The 21,783-nt window shown below is 43.9% G+C and overlaps 1 protein-coding gene across 2 annotated transcripts in view; it reads right to left on the bottom strand.

Moving 5' to 3' along the window:
• SPOCK1 (SPARC (osteonectin), cwcv and kazal like domains proteoglycan 1) overlaps positions 1–21,783 on the bottom strand; it is a 542,718-nt gene that overhangs the window by 153,496 nt on the left and 367,439 nt on the right. For both annotated transcript variants that reach the window (XM_061189624.1, XM_061189623.1), the window contains exon 4: positions 9,027–9,141. In XM_061189624.1, the coding sequence (XP_061045607.1) occupies positions 9,027–9,141 (115 nt within the window). The remainder of the gene's footprint in view (positions 1–9,026; positions 9,142–21,783) is intronic.

Genomic DNA, 21,783 nt, shown 5'->3' on the forward strand with positions numbered 1-21,783 from the left:
AGCCTCTCGCTGGTGCAGGCCACCTCCCAAATCCTGATGACGGAGTGGGCATGCCCCTCAGTCAAAGCCTCCTCTTTGGGCTGTTTTTCCAGTGAATGAAGGGTACCTATCATCAGGAATGTCATCTTCTTCCAAGTCCTCATGTGCTGTGAATCACAAAGCGGGCAGCAGGCTTCCTCGGGAAGAAACTCCAAAGGCCAGAACAAGAAAGTGGGCAGGGCCCCTGGAGTGAGCTACTTTTTCTCAGGAGCATGCAAATTGAGGGTTTTCTGGCTGACCTTCCAGAATGAATCAGACAATAATAATACCTCTTACCATAATTGTTTTAGTAATTGTAAGTCTGGTTGTCATTATGTGACACTGGACTATGTACCTTACACCCCTCCATCTTACTGACCTCTCACAAAATGAAATACATACAAAATGCCCTAAGCAAAGTATTAGTAAAACTTAACCACCGGTAAACCCTCTCTGCAAGAATTACTAACAGATGTATCCCAGCAAATGGTAAAGAGGAAAGGGGTAAGTACTTTCATTAAACCCGTTTTACAGCTAAGGAAGCCCAGATTCAGAAAGGTCAAGTAACTTGCCAAGGTCACATAGCTAGAAAGTAGCCAACCCAGAAATGCAGCTTAGAATGGTGTCATTCCCAAATCTATGCTCTTAACCACTGTAATTCTGTGGCCACCAGGAGATGCAGGAGATGAGAATTACACTTCCAACACAAGCAAAAAAGTGGTGGTGCTTCCAACACACAAACATGGCGTGCCCAGAAAAACACCACTGACACCTGGATATGCCCAAATACCAGTGAGGTTGCTGCCTCTGTCTCAAACAGATTTGAGTTTATAAATAAAAATCTCTTGTCTGGGACTTATAGAAAGGGCTGTATTCTAGGAGGAAACAGGCAATGGACTATCCATGTTACACACACACACAACACACACACAAACACACACACAAAACCACATGGCTGAACAATACAACACTTTTCCAAAGAGTATTTGGTATTTGCTGCAAAAGAGGCCACATCTTCCCTCCTTCAAAGAAGGAAGAAGTCATGTGTGGCAGGAGAATCTAGGAGAGTTTTTTCAGAGTATGCATGCCTTAAAAGTATTTTTGAATAACAACAACAACAAAAATGTTTTTCACATCCCACTCTGCAGTGAACTTGATTTTCCTTGAGGGTAGGAATAGGGTCTCTTGTTTACCTCTGTAGCCTCAGGGCCTAACACAGGCCTGGCACATAGTAGGTACTCAGTACCTTTTTGTTAAATGACAAGGAATGAATGGATAGAATGACGAGGCCAACACATGGTACTGACGAAAAACATAAGTTTTGGACCTCGACAGTCCTGGGTTTGAATCATGGCTGCCACTTACTAGATATACAAGCAAACGACTGACTCCTCTCTCTGCCTCAGTTCTCTCATTTTTAGAATGAAGACAAAAATAAGTACCAACTTGACAAAATGGATGAAGGAATTCAAGGATGCAGGTTCTGCGCACAATGCCTGGCATATGCTAGGGTTCAGGGGTGAGATCTATCTTTGCTTCCAGGGAGAACACTCCAGCCTGGGGGAAGAGCAAAGCACATTACAATACCTCGAATCTCATTCTTATGGAGACAAAGCTTGACTATTTTTAGGTGACCACAGAGACTAGGTCCGTTGCTGCAGTGCCAGGTTTGCAGGGGCAGAGGGGGCAGGGGCTCTGCTCCGTGCTCTCAGGCCACTCCACGGATGCTGATTCTCTGCTGGACCACAATGCCAAGGATGGGAGCTCCCCACACACGTTCTGCAGAAACCACGGACGGAACTGAGGGAAATTAAAGCATGTCCCAAGAGGGGCAGCCAAAGGGGCAAGCATTGCTCAGACTTCAAGAACTAAGAGGTGGTTGGGACTTCCCCGGTGGCGCAGTGGTTAAGAATCGGCCTGCCAATGCAGGGGATGTGGGTTCGAACCTGGTCCAGGAAGATCTCACATGCCGTGGAGCAACTAAGCCCGTGCACCACAACTATTGACACCACACGCTAGAACCCGCGAGCCACAACTAGCGAGCCCACGTGCCACAACTACTGAAGCCTGCGTGCCTAGAGCCCTTGCTCCGCAACAAGAGAAGCCACCGCAATGAGAAGCCCGTGCACTGCAATAAAGAGTAGCTCCCACCCGATGCAACTAGAGAAAGCCTGCGTGCAGCAACAAAGACCCAACAGAGCCAAAAATAAATAAATTTATTTTTAAAAAATAAAATAAAATAAAGAACTAAGAGGTGGCACAGTACCCATTCTGCATGGTCCCAGGTTCAAACTGGAACTAAAGAGCAAGTTATAGGGAGGCCGATTTCAGTGGGAATCGAGTTCCAGAAAGGCTGCTTTCTTTGCCTAAGGTTATGGTGCAGTGCAGGTGAACAGCAGAGAAAGTCGCCAGGTCTAAGTGTGTGTAACTCTAATGCCCATCGCAACACCTCTCCATCGTACAGGTAGTAAAGGGAGAAGGGTGAAAATGACACTAAAATCACCTTTCTCCCACCCCCACCCCACCCAACTCCATTCTTAAAGCAAGCCTAGAGTCCAGGACTCTCCAGACCGGAAGTGTGAGCAAATCCAAAAGGAGCTTCAAGGAGGGGCGGGGAGTTGTGTGGCTGACAGGGTCTTGGTGCTCCGGCCGGGTGTCAGGCCTGTGCCTTTAAGGTGGGAGAGCCGAGTGCACGACACTGGTCTGCCAGAAACCTCCCAGCTCCACATAATATCAAATGGTAAAAGCTCTCCCAGAGATCTCCATCTCAACGCTAAGACCCAGCTCCACTCAACGACCAACAGGCTACAGTACTGGACACCCTATGCCAAACAACTAGCAAGAAAAGAACACAACCCCACCCATTAGCAGAGAGGCAGCCTAAAATCATAATAAGGTCACAGACACCCCAAAACACACCACAGGACGCGGTCGTGTCCACCAGAAAGACAAGATCCAGCCTAATCCACCAGAACACAGGCACTAGTCCACTCCACCAGGAAGCCTACACAACCCATTGAACCAAACTTAGCAACTGGGGGCAGACACCAAAAACAACGGGAACTACGAACCTGCAGCCTGTGAAAAGGAGACCCCAAACACAGTAAGTTAAGCAAAATGAGAAGACAGAGGAACACACAGCAGATGAAGGAGCAAGGCAAAAACCCACCAGACCTAACAAATGAAGAGGAAATAGGCAGTCTACCTGAAAAAGAATTCAGAATAATGACAGTAAAGATGATCCAAAATCTTGGAAATAGAATGGAGAAAATACAAGAAACGTTTAACAAGGACCTAGAAGAACTAAAGAGCAAACAAACAATGATGACCAACACAATAAATGAAATTAAATATTCTCTAGAAGGAATCAATAGCAGAATAACTGAGGCAGAAGAACGGATAAGTGACCTGGAAGACAAAATAGTGGAAAAAACTACTGCAGAGCAGAATAAAGAAAAAAGAATGAAAAGAATTCAGGACAGTCTTAGAGACTTCTGGGACAACATTAAATGCACCAACATTCGAATTGATAAGGGTCCCGGAAGAAGAAGAAGAGAACAAGAAAGGGACTGAGAAAATATTTGAAGAGATTATAGTTGAAAACTTCCCTAATACAGGAAAGGAAATAGTCAATCAAGTCCAGGAAGCACAGAGAGTCCCGTAGAGGATAAATCCAAGGAGAAACACACCAAGACACATATTAATCAAACTATCAAAAATAAAATACAAAGAAAAAATATTAAAAGCAGCAAGGGAAAAGCAACAAATAATATACAAGCAAATCCCCATAAGGTTAACAGCTGATCTTACAGCAGAAACTCTGCAAGCCAGAAGGGAGTGGCAGGGCATATTTAAAGTGATGAAAGGGAAAAACCTACAACCAAGATTACTCTACCCGGCAAGGATCTCATTCAGATTCGATGGAGAAGTGAAAACCTTTACGGACAAGCAAAAGCTAAGAGAATTCAGCACTACCAAACCAGCTTTACAACAAATTCTAAAGGAACTTCTCTAGGCAGGAAACACAAGAGAAGGAAAAGACCTACAATAACAAACCCAAACAATTAAGAAAATGGTAATAGGAATATACATATTGATAATTACCTTAAATATAAATGGATTAAATGCTCCAACCAAAATACACAGACTGGCTGAATGGATACAAAAACAAGACCCATATATATGCTGTCTACCAGAGACCCACTTCAGACCTAGAGACACATACAGACTGAAAGTGAGGGGATGGAAAAAGATATTCTATGCAAATGGAAATCAAAAGAAAGCTGAAGTAGCAATTCTCATATCAGACAAAATTGACTTTAAAATAAAGGCTATTACAGGAGACAAAGAAGGACACTACATAACGATCAAGGGATCAATCTGTGAAGAAGATATAACAATTGTAAATACTTATGCACCCAACATAGGAGCATCTCAATACATAAGGCAAATATTAACAGCCATAAAAGGGGAAATCGACAATAACACAATCATAGTAGGGGACTTTAACACCCCACTTCCACCAATGGACAGATTATCCAAAATGAAAATAAATAACGAAACACAAGCTTTAAATGATACATTAAAGAAGATGGACTTAATTGATACTTATAGGACATTCCATCCAAAAACAACAGAATACACTTTCTTCTCAAGTGCTCATGGAACATTCTCCAGGATAGATCATACCTTGGGTCACAAATCAAGTCTTGGCAAATTTAAGAAAATTGAAATCGTATCAAGTATCTTTTCCGACACCAACGCTATGAGACTGGATATCAATTACAGGAAAAAAAATCTGTGGAAAATACAAACACATGGAGGCTAAACAATACACTACTAAATAACCAGGAGATCACTAAGAAATCAGAGAGGAAATCAAAAAATACCTAGAAACAAATGACAATGAAAACGCGACAACCCAAAACCTATGGGATGCAGCAAAATCAGTTCTAAGAGGGAAGTTTATACCAATACAATCCTACCTCAAGAAACAAGAAACATCTCAAATAAACAACCTAACCTTACACCTAAAGCAATTAGAGAAAGAAGAACAAAAAATCCCCAAAGTTAGCAGAAGGAAAGAAATCATAAAGATCAGATCAGAAATAAATGAAAAAGAAATGAAGGGAACAACAGCGAAGACCAACAAAACTAAAAGCTGGTTCTTTGAGAAAATAAACAAAATTGATAAACCATTAGCCAGACTCATCTGGAAAAAAAGGGAGAAGACTCAAATCAACAGAATTAGAAATGAAAAAGGAGAAGTAACAACTGACACTGCAGAAATGCAAAGGATCATGAGAGACTGTTACAAGCAACTATCTGCCAATAAAATGGACAACATTGAAGAAATGGACACATTCTTAGAAAAGCACAACCTTCTGAGACTGAACCAGGAAGAAATAGTAAATATAAACAGACCAATCACAAGCACTGAAATTGAGACTGTAATTGAAAATCTTCCAACACACAAAAGCCCAGGACCAGATGGCTTCACAGGTGAATTCTATCAAACATTTAGAGAAGAGCTAACACCTATCCTTCTCAAACTCTTCCAAAATATATCACAGGGAGGAACACTCCCAAATTCATTCTACGAGGCCACCATCACCCTGATACCAAAACCAGAAAAAGATGTCACAAAGAAAGAAAACTACAGGCCAATATCACTGATGAACATAGATGCAAAAATCCTCAACAAAATACTAGCGAACAGAATCCAAAAGCACATTAAAAGGATCATACACCATGCTCAAGTGGGGTTTAACCGAGGAATTCAAGGATTCTTCAATATACGCAAATCAATCAATGTGATAAACCATATTAACAAATTGAAGGATAAAAACCACATGATCATCTCAATAGATGCAGAAAAAGCTTTTGACAAAATTCAACACCCATTTATGATAAAACCCTCCAGAAAGTAGGCAGAGAGGGAACTTACCTCAGCATAATAAAGTCCATATATGACAAACCCACAGCCAACATCATTCTCAATGGTGAAAAACTGAAATCGTTTCCACTAAGATCAGGAACAAGACAAGGTTGCCCACTCCCACCACTATTATTCAACATAGTTTTGGAAGTTTTAGCCATAGCAATCAGAGAAGAAAAAGAAATAAAAGGAATCCAAATCGGAAAAGAAGAAGTAAATCTGTCACTGTTTGCAGATGACATGGTACTATACATAGAGAATCCTAAAGATGCTACCAGAAAACTACTAGAGCTAATCAATGAATTTGGTAAGAGGCAGGTTACAAAATTAGTGCACAGAACTCTCCTGCATTCCTATACACTAATGATGAAAAATCTGAAAGAGAAATTAAGGAAACACTCCCATTTACCACTGCAACAAAAAGAATAAAATACCTAGGAATAAACCTACCTAAGGAGGCAAAAGACCTGCATGCGGAAAACTATAAGACACTGATGAAAGAAATTAAAGATGATACAAACAGATGGAGAGATATACCATGTTCTTGGATTGGAAGAATCAACATTGTGAAAATGACTATATTACCCAAAGCAATTTACAGATTCAAGGCAATCCTTATCAAACTACCAATGGCATTTTTCACAGAACTAGAACAAAAAATTTCACAATTTGTATGGGTACACAAAAGACCTCGAATAGCCAAAGCAATCTTGAGAAAGAAAAACAGAGCTGGAGGAATCAGGCTCCCTGACTTCAGACTATACTACAAAGCTACAGTAATCAAGATGGTATCGTACTGGCACAAAAACAGAAATATAGATCAATGGAACAGGATAGAAAGCCCAGTGATAAACCCATGCACATATGGTCACCTTATTTTTCATAAAGGAGGCAAGAATATACAATGAAGAAAAGCAGCCTCTTCAATAAGTGGTGCTGGGAAAACTGGACAGCTGCATGTAAAAGAATGAAATTAGAACACTCCCTGACACCATACACAAAAATAAACTCAAAATGGACTAAAGACCTAAATGTAAGACCAGACACTATCAAACTCTTAGAGGAAAACATAGGCAGACATTGTATGACATATATCACAGCAAGATCCTTTTTGACCCACCTCTTCAGAGTAATGGAAATAAAAACAAAAATAAACAAATGGGACCTAATGAAACGTAAAAGCTTTCGCACAGCAAAGGAAACCATAAACAAGACCAAAAGACAACCCTCAGAATCGGAGAAAATATTCACAAACGAATCAACGGACAAAGGATTAATCACCAAACTGTACAAGCAGCTCATGCAGCTCAATATAAAAAAAAAAAAAAACCCAATCCAAAAATGGGCAGAAGACCTAAGGAGACATTTCTCCAAAGAATATATACAGATTGCCAACAAACACATGAAAGAACGCTCAACATCATTAATCATTAGAGAAATGCAAATCAAAACTACCATGAGGTATCACCTCACACCGGTCAGAATGGCCATCATCAAAATATCTACAAACAATAAATGCTGAAGAGGGTGTGGAGAAAAGGGAACCCTCTTGCACTGTTGGTGGGAATGTAAATTGATACAGCCACTATGGAGAACAGTATGGAGGTTCCTTAAAAAACTAAAAGTAGAACTACCATACGACCCAGCAATCTCACTACTGGGCATATACCCTGAGAAAACCATAATTCAAAAAGAGTCATGTACCACAATGTCCGTTGCAGCTCTATTTACAATAGCCAGGACATGGAGGCAACCTAAGTGTCCATCAACAGACGAATGGATAACGAAGATGTGGCACATATATACAATGGAATATTACTCAGCCATAAAAAGAAACGAAATTGAATTATTTGTAGTGAGGTGGATGGACCTAGAATCTGTCATACAGAGGGAAGTAAGTCAGAAAGAGAAAAACAAATACCATATGCTAACACATATATATGGAATCAAAAAAAAAAAAAGGTTCTGAAGAACCTAGAGGCAGGACAGGAATAAAGACACAGACGTAGAGAATGGACTTTAGGACACGGGGAGGGGGAAGGATAAGCTGGGACGAAGTGAGAGAGTGGCATGGACTTATATATACTACCAAATGTAAAATAGATAGCTAGTGGGAAGCAGCCGCATAGCACAGGGAGATCAGCTCGGTGCTTTGTGACCACCTAGAGGGGTGGGATAGGGAGAGTGGGAGGGAGACACAAGAGGGAGGAGAAATGGGGATATACGTATATGTATAGCTGATTCACTTTGTTATACAGCAGAAACTAACACACCATTGTAAAGCAATTATACTCCACTAAAGATGTTAAAAAAAAAAAGAAAAAAGCAAGCCTATTGGGGGGGTGTGTGTGTGTGTGTGTGTTCTTGCTTTAAGTATTTCTGCAGGACTGAAGGCAGATGTAGCCTGAATTCAAAGGCTCCTTCTGTCATCTGTAAAAACCTAAGCCCACTGAATGCTGGGAATGGGTGGGGGGTAAGGGACAAAGGCTTTAAGAACCCTGAAGAGGAGGGGAGAGACTTCCCCTGGGCTGGAGAAATAGAAAGGCACACTCTCAGAAGGAATGGCGGACTAGTCGTCTTGAGGCAGCAGGACCCCACACCAGGACTCTCGGCCTGGCAAAGACACCCACGTCCCATGGAGCATGGAAGTAGACAACCCCCAGCCCCGCCAACCTCAAGGGACCTCCAAGGATTATCATAGGGAGGATGCCAGTGGCAACCAGAAGACTAAAGGTACAGCCCCTGTTTTCTTAGCTAGAATTTCCTGGATCCTGAGGTCACCCAGGAGGAGGAAGGGCCGCCATAATCACCAGGAAGGGATTTTCTGTTCATCTGCTCAGATGAGGGCTCAGAGTCAAATAAAGTTGATTCAAAGGAAATTAAGATATTAACTTTCTTTGCAAATACGCGTTTGAGAACTGAGATTCATACCACAGCAAGAGTTCTTACACCACGTACCGTATAAGACACAGATACAAACACCTGCTCCCCCTCTCTCCCTTGTCCCCCACTCAGAGGTCAGGTACCCCAGATCTGCTGGCTGGAGAGTACCTCACAGCCTGCGGCTTACCTGGGGAGCAGGTGCTTGCGGCTGACACACAGGGCAGTCTGGTAGTCCTGGGTCACACACACCTTGTGAGGGCTGCATTTCACCTTTAGGCAGGGGTCTTTGGATGGGTCCAGAGCTGAAGCAAAAAGAACATGAAGAGAGGAGTTAGGACCTCCAGGGAAATTTAATTTCTATTTCTACTCAAATAAACAAGAGGGAAATAAACAGACCATGTGTTTGCACCCTGCACTGTTTACTTAGGCTGGAGGGGATTGGAATGAAAACCCACACGGGGGGGGGGACTCTGTGTCTATTCCACGTGGTTTTCTTCAACATCAGGAGAGTGATTCTTTTGTGCTTTGGGGAGTTTCAGTATCTTCATCTTGGCCAGGAGTTACTTTTAAAAATCCTTTAGAATCTTGTGTGTTCAGAGGACCCAAAGCTACATTTCCCTCTTTGGTTATTTGCCTGCTATTGCTTTTTATGACTTTGTGCCCAATTTTACTTATTTCCTATAATAGAAAGTCCCAGAGGATGGAGTTTTTTGGCTTCAGTTCCATCAACACGGACTTAGAGCACAAAGAAGCCTATTTTAAGTTTTGTGAAGAACTTCAGGACAGTTTTGAGCCACACAAACTTATGATATAAACGGGTGGGGGGGAAAGCTGACACATAAATATTTATTGTGCAAGGGAGAATTAGATAAGGGCCATGACAGGCATATAAAATGATAACAGAGGTTGACAGAAAAAGAGAGATCAATTTCTGGGGCAAGAATTAATGAGGCATTAATATATGAATTGGATCTTAAGGGATGGGCAGGATTTTAGAAAGCAAAGCTAGAAAAGGCAATCTAGGCAGGGCGGCCAGCACACTCCAAGGTAGAGAGGCACGGCTGGGCAATCCTAAGATATTCAGTCTGACTAGAAAGTGGGCTTTGTGGGTGGGAATAATGAGGGCGGGGGTTGATTCGACCAAGTCACTGCAGAAGGCCCTCCAAAGCCAGCAGATCAGACCCTGCAGCGTTTCCTAGAACAGGCAGGGCAGCGGGCCCCTGGCTAAGCAACGCTCCACAGGCTGAGGTGGTGTACACGCTCATTAGGGCAGACAAGAGGCCATAGGAAATCCTCCGCAAAACAAAAGCCACGGTGCCATCTCCCAGCTCTGCGGCCTAAAGCCTATCAGGAGGTCAATCTGCCATAACTGCCCTCCACAGCCAGGCGAGGTCATGTTCCCCACACAAACATTCAGTTAAACAAATCAGCGTCCCAAGCAGGGACAGCAAAACTGCTACAAGAAATGGGAGGACTCCCATCAAACCCTGGGCCCCTCAGCGATCATGATTCCCCCTGCACTTAGAGGAAGTCAGGATTCCTGTCAAACCGCCCAGGCCCAGAATCGCAATGCCATTTTCTTCCCACAGCTGCTGGGAATTCCTCAAGGGACCTGAACACACTACACCTGAAGGTATTTCTTTCCGGGGCTTGAACCGCTCAGGGCGGCTCCCTCCACTGAAGCAGCTTCAGCCTCTGCAAACAGAAACCAGGGTGTATTTTCAGGCCGGTCAGGTGAGCAACGAGACCCAAGTCATGGTCCCAGGGGAGTCACCTGGCAGAGCCCACTCCCCAGCAGATGTGCCCGGCTGCCTGGTGCTTAGCAGCAGGAGACGGGCTGCAAGAGAGAGAGGCTAAAGCCCCAGGGACAGGGCGCGCACTCCGAGCTCCTAAGCTAAGGGCTTCGCCTCTGGGAACTGAGGGGCTGGGGGCCTGTGTCTGCCCTCAGAGCCCTCTGAGGCTGGGCCTTCCAGAAACTTGCAGCAGGGACTTCCTGGTCCCAGGTGGAGCTCTCTTGCTTCCTGAGACGTCCTCACGAGAAGCCAGGAGGCTCGTGCGTCTCAGGCCAGTGGCCTTCTCCTTGTGCTTTGCCCTCCACCTTCACCCCAGGGCAGCAGTCCAGCCAGCTGTGACTTGCTTTCCGGGACTCAAGCAGCACCGAGCTAACCATGAATGACAATCAGATGGCTGCTGAGGATGACCATTCACTGCCCCTTCTCACACGCCTGGCCACCGCAGGATGAAGACAGACACTTAGGGATCTGAAGAAACTTGGGGACCAGGCCCCTGGCAGCCCGGGCCACAGGTACCAAGTGAGGCATTTCCTGTCAGGTGTCAAGCGCCGTAGAATGCTTGGGATTTTCACTGGAGTGGATCTCAGAGATGGCAAACACCAGGCTGGCCGAGGGTCTCAAAATCTGCATGACCGTATGACAAGATTTATTGCCGAATTTGAGCTTCTTTTTGCTTTTGCAGCCAACTTCACAGACATGCAATGTCCACACTGGGATCCAGATGGCCTCAAGGGGCAGCGCAATCTCAAGGAGAGAAAGTCAGCTGAGCACAGCAGGGAGGAGCACAGCCTCTAGGCCCAGTGATCAAGGTGAATGCCGCCTTCACTGCTTCCTGACCTTCTACACCTCAATTTTCTCTTCTGTGAAACGGGATAATAGCAGTCCCTACTACCACTTTTGGTTATCATGAGGATGAAATGAATTCATCTTGGTAAGTGCTGAGAACAGACCTGAAACATGTGAAGCACCTCATAGGTGTTTGTTACTTGTTGTGTGTCTGGATTTTGTTCCCAGAGTGAATAGTAAGCCTCCAAAATAACCAGAACAATAGCTCACACGTATCCAGTGCTTTTGACATGCAGGCAGTGAACGAAGCCCTCTAACTGGATTACCGCACTTAATTCTCGCAAACACCCAAGGCGGCGGCTGCCGTTCCTGTGCCCATTGTACAAAGAAGACGAGAGGGGCAGACGGTATGTGACACCTGGTCGGTTGACTCCAGAACCCAAACTCCTCACCACGATACACCAGCGGCATGAAAATCACCTAGAGTCTCCTTTAAAAGGTGGATGTGGGGTCCCACCTTACACCAAATATTGAGCCCAGATGTGCCATGTTCCTGAGAGGCCTTCAGGGCAGGCTGAGACTTAAGGAGTAAAAGTAGAGGGAAGCCAGGGGGTCTGTCTGGCTGGGCCACACAGGATGCCCCAATGCGCCATCCACGGCCCCAGTGCTCCCCGGAAGGTGGGGATGCCAACCCTGGGCAGTTGTGCCCTCTGCCCACCCCCTCTGAATGCAGCAACCCCCCAAAGGAGTCACCTGACCAGTGGTTGTCAATTTTTTTTCTGCAAACTTGCTACATCTGTCACCCTACCATTAGGCTAATACTATAGATCGCCCTCTTCCAATTCTTAAGGCTAACGCTTCTTAAAAAAACAAACAAAAAAAAACTCCAACCAGAAATACTAATAAATAAAAATCATCAGCTATTTAACTTCATACACATACTTACTTAACAATTTGCATATAGAAATCAAGTCTGCTAAAAATTAATTACCAGGGTCTGAATACTTCAAACATGTATGGGAATTATTTAGAGTAAGTGAACTTCACAGCACAACAAAACAGTAACAAATCAAGCCGTCAGCGTTTATTTAATCACCAGGACGCATCTTGTTTTTGAAAAACAGCAGTACTGGAATTGAAAGGGGATGAGGATGGTAAAGGAGCGTGCCACTTCCATGTAAATGCTGCCTCTCAAATACACTTCTCCCAGCAGCCCCGAGGCTCGCCGTGACTGAAAGGCACCCCCACCTGTACTGGGCAGGGCTGTGCCGCTCCACTTTCTAGAGGAAATGATAGGAGATCAGAATAATAAGTGGCATTTGAGAGGCCCTTTAATAAGGTACAGGGAAATTGTGCAGGTGAGGCGGTAGGGAGAGAGGGCTGAGAGTTCATGATAACCCTTACCAGGGGTAGAAGCTTCCTTGTCAAGGTGCTAATGATTTCTGGAAATTGCGCTCCAAGTTCCTCTCTTCCCCAGTGCATGCTTGATGATAGGACGCAGCACTCCCCACAAGACGCTGAAGCCCTGCGTCCCCGCTACCTCTTCTACCATAATACCTGCAGGACTCATGTGGACTCAAACAAGAGAGTATGCCTAACACAGAGCAGACACCCACGGGAGGTTAATTTCATCTTTCCTGCCCATGTACAAAAACCAATCAAGTGTCAACTGGCATAGGATACATGTCCAATTAATTTTTTCAATAATTTTTACAAAAGCTTTTTTCAAAGGGAAAAAAAAAAAGAATGAATTAATTTAAACAGAAATTTGTCAAGCTGAAAAACATCAAATTCAAAAGCCAGTTAATTACAGGCTTCATGTAAGCTTTTTTTGAAAGTAATTTTATTTTTTAAGCTCACTGCTTGGTCTCAATTAAGGTAGTGATATTTTAATTATCGTAATTGTTTCTGAACTTGTTTTTCAGTATGAGTTAATTTTTAATTAGCTACGTCGATTTTAAAATTCTGAATCAAGACTTTTTGCTGTCTTTGGGCACATCCTACAAGCTCACTGTCAAACAGTCATAATACCTGGAACAGCAGAGCAGGGTACCACCTCATAGATGCTAAGATGAGAGAATGTTCCATTTTGTGGGCTGACCAAAGGGTCCCTGAGAGTCACCTGGGGGTGTGACATATGTTTGGGTTTATTCCATTAATATTTGCAGAGCATCAGTTCTGTGCAGGCCCATTTTTTCAGGCTGGAGGCTGGCACTTCTAGAGTGAACGAGATGTCACTCCTGCCCTCCAGAAGCTCACAGCTCAACAGAGGAGACACGCGATATGAGGGTAAGTTCTGTATGTTATGGGAGATGGGGGAGGTACCTCATCCAGCCTTTCAGTGGTTTAGGTGAGACTTCTTGGACAGACTGCTATCTATGGAAAAGTGGGTTTAATCCAGGTAATAGGATGAGGAAGAACATTCTAGGTAAAAAGAAGCTCCCATTCCAGATGTAAGAGAAATTGTGGCAAGTCTGGGGAATGGCAACATTTCATCAGGCTGGCAGCAGGCTGGAGCAGGGGTGGTGTGAGACATGACTGCAGAGGGTGGCAGCATCATCATGGGGGGCCTTGAAACCACAATGAGGACTCCGGGGAGGGGGGGCCGTGGCCACCAAGTTCCACAGTGACGACAAATATGGCACACCCTCCCATGCTGACGTTGGTGGAGAGGGGGTAGGAAGAGAGAACCCTTTATACACATTTTACATGGAAACTGGTCCTTTGATAAGAACAGACAAACTCTACACCACTCGTACCCTCCAAATGAGAGGGGGTGTCGAGTGGAGGGCCCAGTGGTCAACTCTTAGTGCCCCCTTTCCTCCTCTGAGGAACCTCCGTGACCCCTTTCCCTGGGGACATTAAGCTACCTGGTGAGACCGAGAAGCTAAGATTTAATCCAAAAACACCATGTGAACTTGTGGTCCACTCCTGTGACTTGTGGAAACTTCCTCTGACAAAAGGGCACTCAATTTTCAAAGCGTTGACAAATTAATGACTGTTTGTTGTCTCCTTCTTCCTTTTAGGGTTGCTCTCTGCCCGAATCGTGCTCATGTGAGGTTCATCTGAAGAGCAAAGACGCTCCCAGTGATTCATTAGGAGTGACTTAATGGAAGATTGACAAAGAAATTACTCCAAACTGCTAAAACCTTGTCAAGCTAAGATCCCAAACATTTATTACAGCTTGTCTGTCCCCATGGTAACCCGTGCATGCATCTTGCTTCCCCCCACCCCCTCCAGAGGGGCTTGTTTACTAGCTGACGACAGAGCCTCACAGAATACAAAACAGAAGATTCCACCCATAGGATTTTGCTGGAACCATAGAAGAATGGCAGCTTGGAAAGCTTCCATCACTGATCTCAGCTTTCAAATCAAGGGGTTGGCCATGTTCTCTGAGGCCAAACAAAGGGGCCTATTGGCCATGCATCTAAATAGGACAGACAGGTGAGTGATATAGAAGGCTGAATGTGTGTGTCCAAGGACTGGGAGATGGGAGTGGGTGGGGACATAGGACAGACAAGGACAAAGGGAAGAGGATAAAAAGATGCATCTGACCAAAAATACCCTCCTGGGAAGAGACCTTTTCTTCCCCCTTCAAACCAAGGGTCTGAAGACTCATTTCTTTCTGTTAAAACTAAAAGCATCCTCTCTCTTATATTTGTGTGTGTGTGTGTGTGTGTGTGTGTGTGTGTGTGTGTGTGTGCATGCATGTGTGTGTGTGTGTGTGCGTGTGTGTTTGCAGGGGGTATAAACTATGAAGAGCCCTTTTGGAGGGCAGTTTTTCAACCATGTCCTTAAATGATAATAACCATTAAACATAGGTAGATAGGTATTTATTATATCATTCCCTCAACTTTTTTATATATATGAAAATTTTAATAATAAATGGAAAGAACGGAAAAAAGAAACATCCTACGACCTAGCAGGTGAATGTGTTAAGCAAAAACATGTATCTTAATGGTCTACAATAAGGGGAAATTATAAACAACTTGAGGGTTCATCTATATCCGTCTGCTCAGGCTGCCACAAAATACCAGAGATTGGGTGGCTTGAATAACAGAAACCTATCTTCTCACAGTTCTGGAGGCTGGAAGGCTGAGATCAGGGTGCCAACATGGTCAGTTTCTGGTGAGTGCTCTCTCTCTGGCTTGCAGACGACCACCTTCTGTGTCTTCACATGGGTTTCTCTAGGTGTACTCAGAGAGTGACTAAGCTCTGACGCCTCTTCTTATAATGATACCTATCCTATTGTATCGGTCCCACCCTTAAGACCTCACTTAACCTTAATTACTTCCTTAAAGGCTCCATCTCCAGAAACAGCCATAGTGAGGATTATGGCTTCAACACAAGCATTCATTCCATCACACCATCTACAGGGAAACGGTTACCTTAATTATAAGACGTCCATTTATGAGATATTGTCCACCTACTGTAAAGGAAGAAGTAGGTTTATATGTATTAACATAGGTAGATGTTTATGGTACATTAAGTGAAAAAGGAAGGTAAAGATGAGAAAATTGATTTGAAAAAGATAAGTAACTTTCTGACAATACATGGCTAATAAATGGCAAAGCCAGTACTCAAAACCAGGTCTGTCTACATCCAAAGGAGATGTCCTTTCCCTTTCCTATCGTGCTTCCCTTGAAAAGAAGCACCAGCCCCAACCTCCACCCATTCACACAGAGGACATCCTCCCGAATGTCCTCTATCTCCTGGGGCCATCCCTGCAACAAGCTGTGAATCAATTCAGATGCCCTATGCCTGCAGGCCACCACCACTGCAGCCTGTCACTGAGTAGTCTAGAAACATTACCCACAAGAGGCAGAGTCTCCTGCTTCCTGGAGAATCTCTACAGCAGGGAGACAATGACAAGTCATGACCATCACTGGAGGCAAGAGCAAGTGTCCAGCCTTGTGAGAGTATGGCACTTCTGCCTCTGAGATGTAAGAGTTAAGGATGCCCTATGCTGGGCTAGAAGTAATAGCAGTGGCAGGGAAGAGCTCTAACCCCCTGCTCATGTGCAAAACAAGACATTATGAGCAACCACCGATAAGTCCAACATGGCTAATTTACACATCCCGATCATTAGAAACGAACGTGTTCAGAGGCGTCTACTAGGGCAGCTGTGAAAATAGGTGCCATAATATCACAGGCCACAAAATGTTATTAGCCTGGCCAGTCAATGCTCTTTCTCAAAGCTCTCATCCCACACCTTCTCCCGTCCCCCAGCTGCTCTGGGATGGTGGAAGCAAGGACGCTCACTCTGCGTTTTCACCAAGAAACTGATTTCCCTTCAAAAGTGGGATGGAGGAGAGGAAGAAAAAGGAGAGGACAGGAGAAGAATTAAGTGGAAAAAAGGGAAGAAAAGAGCATTTTATTACATAAAGCATCACCTCGTCAGGGGGCTGACAGAGACAGTGACACCCACCGACCTGTAGAATAATGTACTATTATTCTAATTCACCACTGAGGTAACTGATATACAGATCAGTTTAATATGAATTTACTAATAAGGAAATTGGCACAGAGATGTTAAGTAACTTGTCTGTGGTCACACAGTTGCTAAGTCCGGATTTCAATCTAGGTGAGTCTCACACCAGAGATGATACTTGGAGCCACTATACCACTCACAAAAACAGCTTATGATGGGGGTAAAAGTCACGACTACAGTGGCAAGCAGCAGCATACGGAACCCCTCTGTCTACCTCCCCCAAGAATCATGTCACCCATAGGATCCCTAAGAGAACTTCTCACTGTGAAGAAAACATTGTACCAACTGAAGTCAAAGCCAACTGCTTGGACGTGTGAATAAACTTATATGATTTTTATAATGAATACAAAAGTCAAAGTTTCTTTCCAAGGCAATGCTGATGCCCAGTGAACTTAACACTCTCTCTCTCTGACATAAGAAACAACATGGAACAAGTGAACCTCGTCGTTCCTTCTGTGAGTGGGTTTTGTGAAGCATCTATATGGTCCATGTCACTGGGGAAATGCAGGATGGCTGGCGGTGACATGGGACAGGCAGCATGATCAATGGGACCTGAGAATAGTCACAACTCTCAGCAGAGGGACAAGACACCATGCACAGAGAAGTCTTAACCTTCTCATCCATCAAAATGGCCAGAATTTATTAAAATGTTGTAATAGTTGAAGCACTTGGGTTCTATTTCATTGTAATTGACAGAAATTATTCATAAGACATTTATGAACAAAGGGGACAGGATTACTTAAGACCAGTTCCATAACCTAGGAAAATAAGAGGATACAAAAAGCACAATAAAAATCAAATATTTCCAGAAAAAGGTATACTTAAAAGAGTGCTATAGCTCATAAAGTCTATCTTTTGTACCTGCGCCTCACTTCAATGCCATTAAAATTTCTATAAAACACATAGCTTTCCTCAGAGCACTAACTCCTTTGGTGCTAATGAGCATGATTCTGCCATTATTCTGCAGCCGTAGTAGTTGACCATGTAAGAATGTGGAAATTCAGAAACTCCACTAATTTCCAAAAAAATAACAATTAGTGCACCTAGAAGATTGCCCAAGGGTTTGGATCAGAGAGGTGTGGGTTTGAGAGGAGAGGCACAGCTGGCTACTTCCTGCTGATGTGATCTTGACGGGTCACTTACCTCCTTAGGATTCAGTTGCAGACCAACAAATCTACCTCACTGGGGTGTCATGAGGATCTGACAAGATAACGCAGAAAGGTGCTGAGCACAGGGCCTGGAATATGGGGCAAGTTATCATCCTCACCACTCTTACCAGCTCTTCAGATAAAGAAAGGGGATGTACACCAAGGGCAAGTGACCCCAAGTATTTCAGAGACTCAAGATCCTGGAGCTAGGATGCCATTCAGCCTTTCCAATCCCAAACATTAGACTCATCTCCACAGGAAGAAACATTAAAATTTCTTTTTGAACATCAAGCTCAGGGCCCAGTTTACCCAGAACACTTTTGCTGACTAACCAGATCTTCACCACTGCTGAAGCCAGCGTATGACAATTAAGGCATTCATATATCTCTAATAGGGCTGTGCTCTGCTTTGTCTCATCTCAGAGATTGTAAGGTCTAGAAATGAAGAATAATAACCTTTCCTTCCCCTAAATTATGTGCACCAAGAGCACAACCTACATGGTCATACTCTTTTTTTTTTTCTCTTTTTCAAGAGAAGGTCTTTGGGCTTTGAAAAGTCTCTACTGGAGAGTCAAGAAGTTTGAGTGTTAAGGTATCCTAAGGGCCTACATTCAAGCGTCACTGGTAAAAGGCTAGAAAAAGAGGGAATAATTAAGGGGAGAGAATCTGGCAGACACTGTTGATCCCAGCAGCCAAGGGCTTGAGTCCAGGAAGGTTGGTAACATGTGGTATGCTGGGGATAAATGGGCAGCAAGGTTCATCCAGGCAGGTTTGGTGGACAAAGTTGGTGCTTTCCGATCCTCAGCCAGAGGATCTCCATCTGGCCTCTTTCTGCCTTGCCCTAGAGAGGCTGGCAGGAACAGGTGTTAACTGAAACCAGAACAGTAAAGTCTGCGGGGAAAGCCTGCCCCAGCTTGGAGATCAAGATGCTCAAGTGACCTCTCAGAGCCTTGCGTAGTGTGGCATCATTCTGAGGGGGCAGAACCTCGGTGCAGAGCTCTAGTTAAGTAACATGGTGTTCATTCACTGGACACCCCCGACAAGTCTAAAAATCAGTGGAAGGTGGGGAAACAGGCAGTCACACACCATATGTATCTATCACAGCCTGGTCTCCTTTCCCTGTTTTCCACAATCTAATCTAGTCCTTGCTTCTCAGACTGTGGTGGGCCAAGGAGGATGCACATTCACAGTGACTCTGCCTGCAACATCTATGTTACCAGATGGTAGGTAATTTTAAACTTTTTTATTATTAAGTCAGTCACTGGTCTACTATGGAATACGATGCAAAATTCACATAAACTTGGATCAAAGAGGCTTCAAAAATGTATGGGCTCACAGCGGATTCTGCCCCCTAAACCTCAGAGTAGGTATTTGCTCTCACTTGCCCTTAGGGGTGTTTTAGTAGAAAAGTTTGAGAAGTGTTTAAAGGGTTTACCGAGTTTAAAGGGTCCTAGAATGAAGCAGAGAGCTCTCCAGGGTAGTGACATCTAAGATGGAAAATCAATAGCAGTATAAGTACATACAAAGAACCTTCATAAGCAAATTGTTCATTCTTGCAAAGACCAGAAAGCAGCTCCAGTTAAAGCTGGTCAATCGAAAACATATCCCATGCCCCCTAGAACAGACCCCCTCCCCGCCCAATGCCATCTGTCCCAGGGCTCTGTCACAGCCCCACTGGTGAAAGGCCCCAAGGTTTTTTAGAGAACTAAACCTGCAAAATCCAAAGCTTTCTTGAGAGCTTTCAAGAGTGCCAAGCATTGGGTGAGGTTTATAAATGAGCTACAAAGCATTTGTGGCTCTCCAGGTATAACTATCAAAATTAAAGCTGTTATTACTTTCATCCCTCCCACTGTTTTCAGAAACTCTTGGCTCCGGATTTAAAAATGGGTAATCGGAGACTATTCATTTCCAAATCCTTTCTTTCTCCAATTAGGGCAGATTCATTTCTGCTTTCTCGGGATGGTTCCCAAGGTTATTAAATTCCATTCCTTAACTGTTAACATTGAAGCAATCATGACAAAGTTAGTGCTGACTGGAGCTGAGGTTTCTTGGAGCACCTTCTAAGCTATCAGAAACCACCTCAAGCTGAGAGAAGAATGCTTGCATCTCCCACTGTAGGTTTTAGTGAGTGCCGTATCATTTAAATCTTGTATATTCTCGTTCCTCTGGTTTTTGTGTCCCACACTGTTCAATCATTTCGAAATACAATTTTCCACATGCATCCAAATAAGCTGACCAATTCACAGTTCCAACCTTGCTCACAACTATCTCTCTTTCCTGCCTGTCTCTTCACCAGTGTGCCACTCAAGGGCCAATTCCCCCCCGCCCCTTGCATTACTCTAAGCTAAGGCTGGTAGTGCTAATATAAAATATAAATCAGGTCTAAACTGCACATGGAAGACAGATGCAATAATAAATTATGGGCAAGTACCTATGAGGTTTCCCTAAGACAAATGTGGAATAAACACAAGGAGTAAAATCTTTCATTTTCATTCTTTAGCAATAAATACTGGGTACCCAGCAGGTAAGACAGAGTAGGGAGACAATCGTCTTTAGATACTATAATGGCTGCAAAGTTTTTTTGGGTTTTTTTTCCCCACTATAGGAGGGGAATTGATGTTCTTGTTTTTGTTAAAGTTATGGATTCTAAATTAAAAGAAAATTTTTTTTAAGAAAGAGCTTCATGACTCTCTCTTCCAGAGTCTGGCCTCAAACTTCCTTTCCAAAATTTAGTTCCCATTCCCTGCCCATTCTCTCCTCTTCCTCCAATATTTACCCTGCCCTCAGTTACAGCAGACAACTCATATGCCCTCAAACACCTGGTATTCCTTCATGCCTCTGGAGTCTAGACTGCAACATCCAATACAAAGAACCATTCCATTCTTACAATTACCTTATAAGGCCAGTATTTTCTCCACCTGATAGATGAGAAAAAAATATCAGAACTTGCCTAAGGTCATGCAACTAGTAAGTGGCAAAGCTGGGATGTGACTCTTAAGTCTGTCAAAAATCTGGTAGAAGCCTCAGGAGACCACAGACAATATCTTTCTTCCTCACTCTTGCTTGCCCCTCACCTCCACACAGTCTGGAATATCATGGGGATACTAACGGTTGTTGAATGAGTACATGAATGGCCCCCAGCCCATGGGCTTAATCACTCCTTTGTCTTACTCTGTGAGGCCAGGGACAAGTCTGGCTCATCATTTCTGAACCCCAAGTCCCTTGACATTATGTCTGCTCCAAGGGATATATTCAGTTAAGGCTGAATAAACTGTCTGTGCCAGGAGTATCTTTCGATAAATCTTTTATTTCTAGGTCACAAAGATTCGGAGCTAGAGGTGTCCCTGAAGCGTCTGCCTCTAGACAAACATGTTTGTATTTAGCACAGGAAAGACTTTAGCCCATCAAGTCTGCAAACATTTATGAAACTCATTTTACATGCCAAGTACTGTCATAAGCACTGGGCATTTGGAGATGGGCAAGACAAAAGAAGCCCTTGCTCTTAAGGAACTGACATTCTCAAAGAGGAATAACAAGAAAGAGAAGGAAGGAAGGGAAGAAGGGAAGAAGGGAAAAAGGAAGGGAGGGAGGGAGGGAGGGGACGTTAGATATTAGTGAAAGCTAAGCAGCGCATTTTAAAAGAGTGAGGCAAAAGAGAGCTCCTGAGTAGCCCCGATGGATTAAGTAGTCAGGGAACTTGGATCCATCTTCATGACCACCAAGACAT

Source organism: Eubalaena glacialis, chromosome 4 (genome assembly GCF_028564815.1).
Source record: "Eubalaena glacialis isolate mEubGla1 chromosome 4, mEubGla1.1.hap2.+ XY, whole genome shotgun sequence".
In the NCBI taxonomy this organism is placed as follows: domain Eukaryota; kingdom Metazoa; phylum Chordata; class Mammalia; order Artiodactyla; family Balaenidae; genus Eubalaena; species Eubalaena glacialis.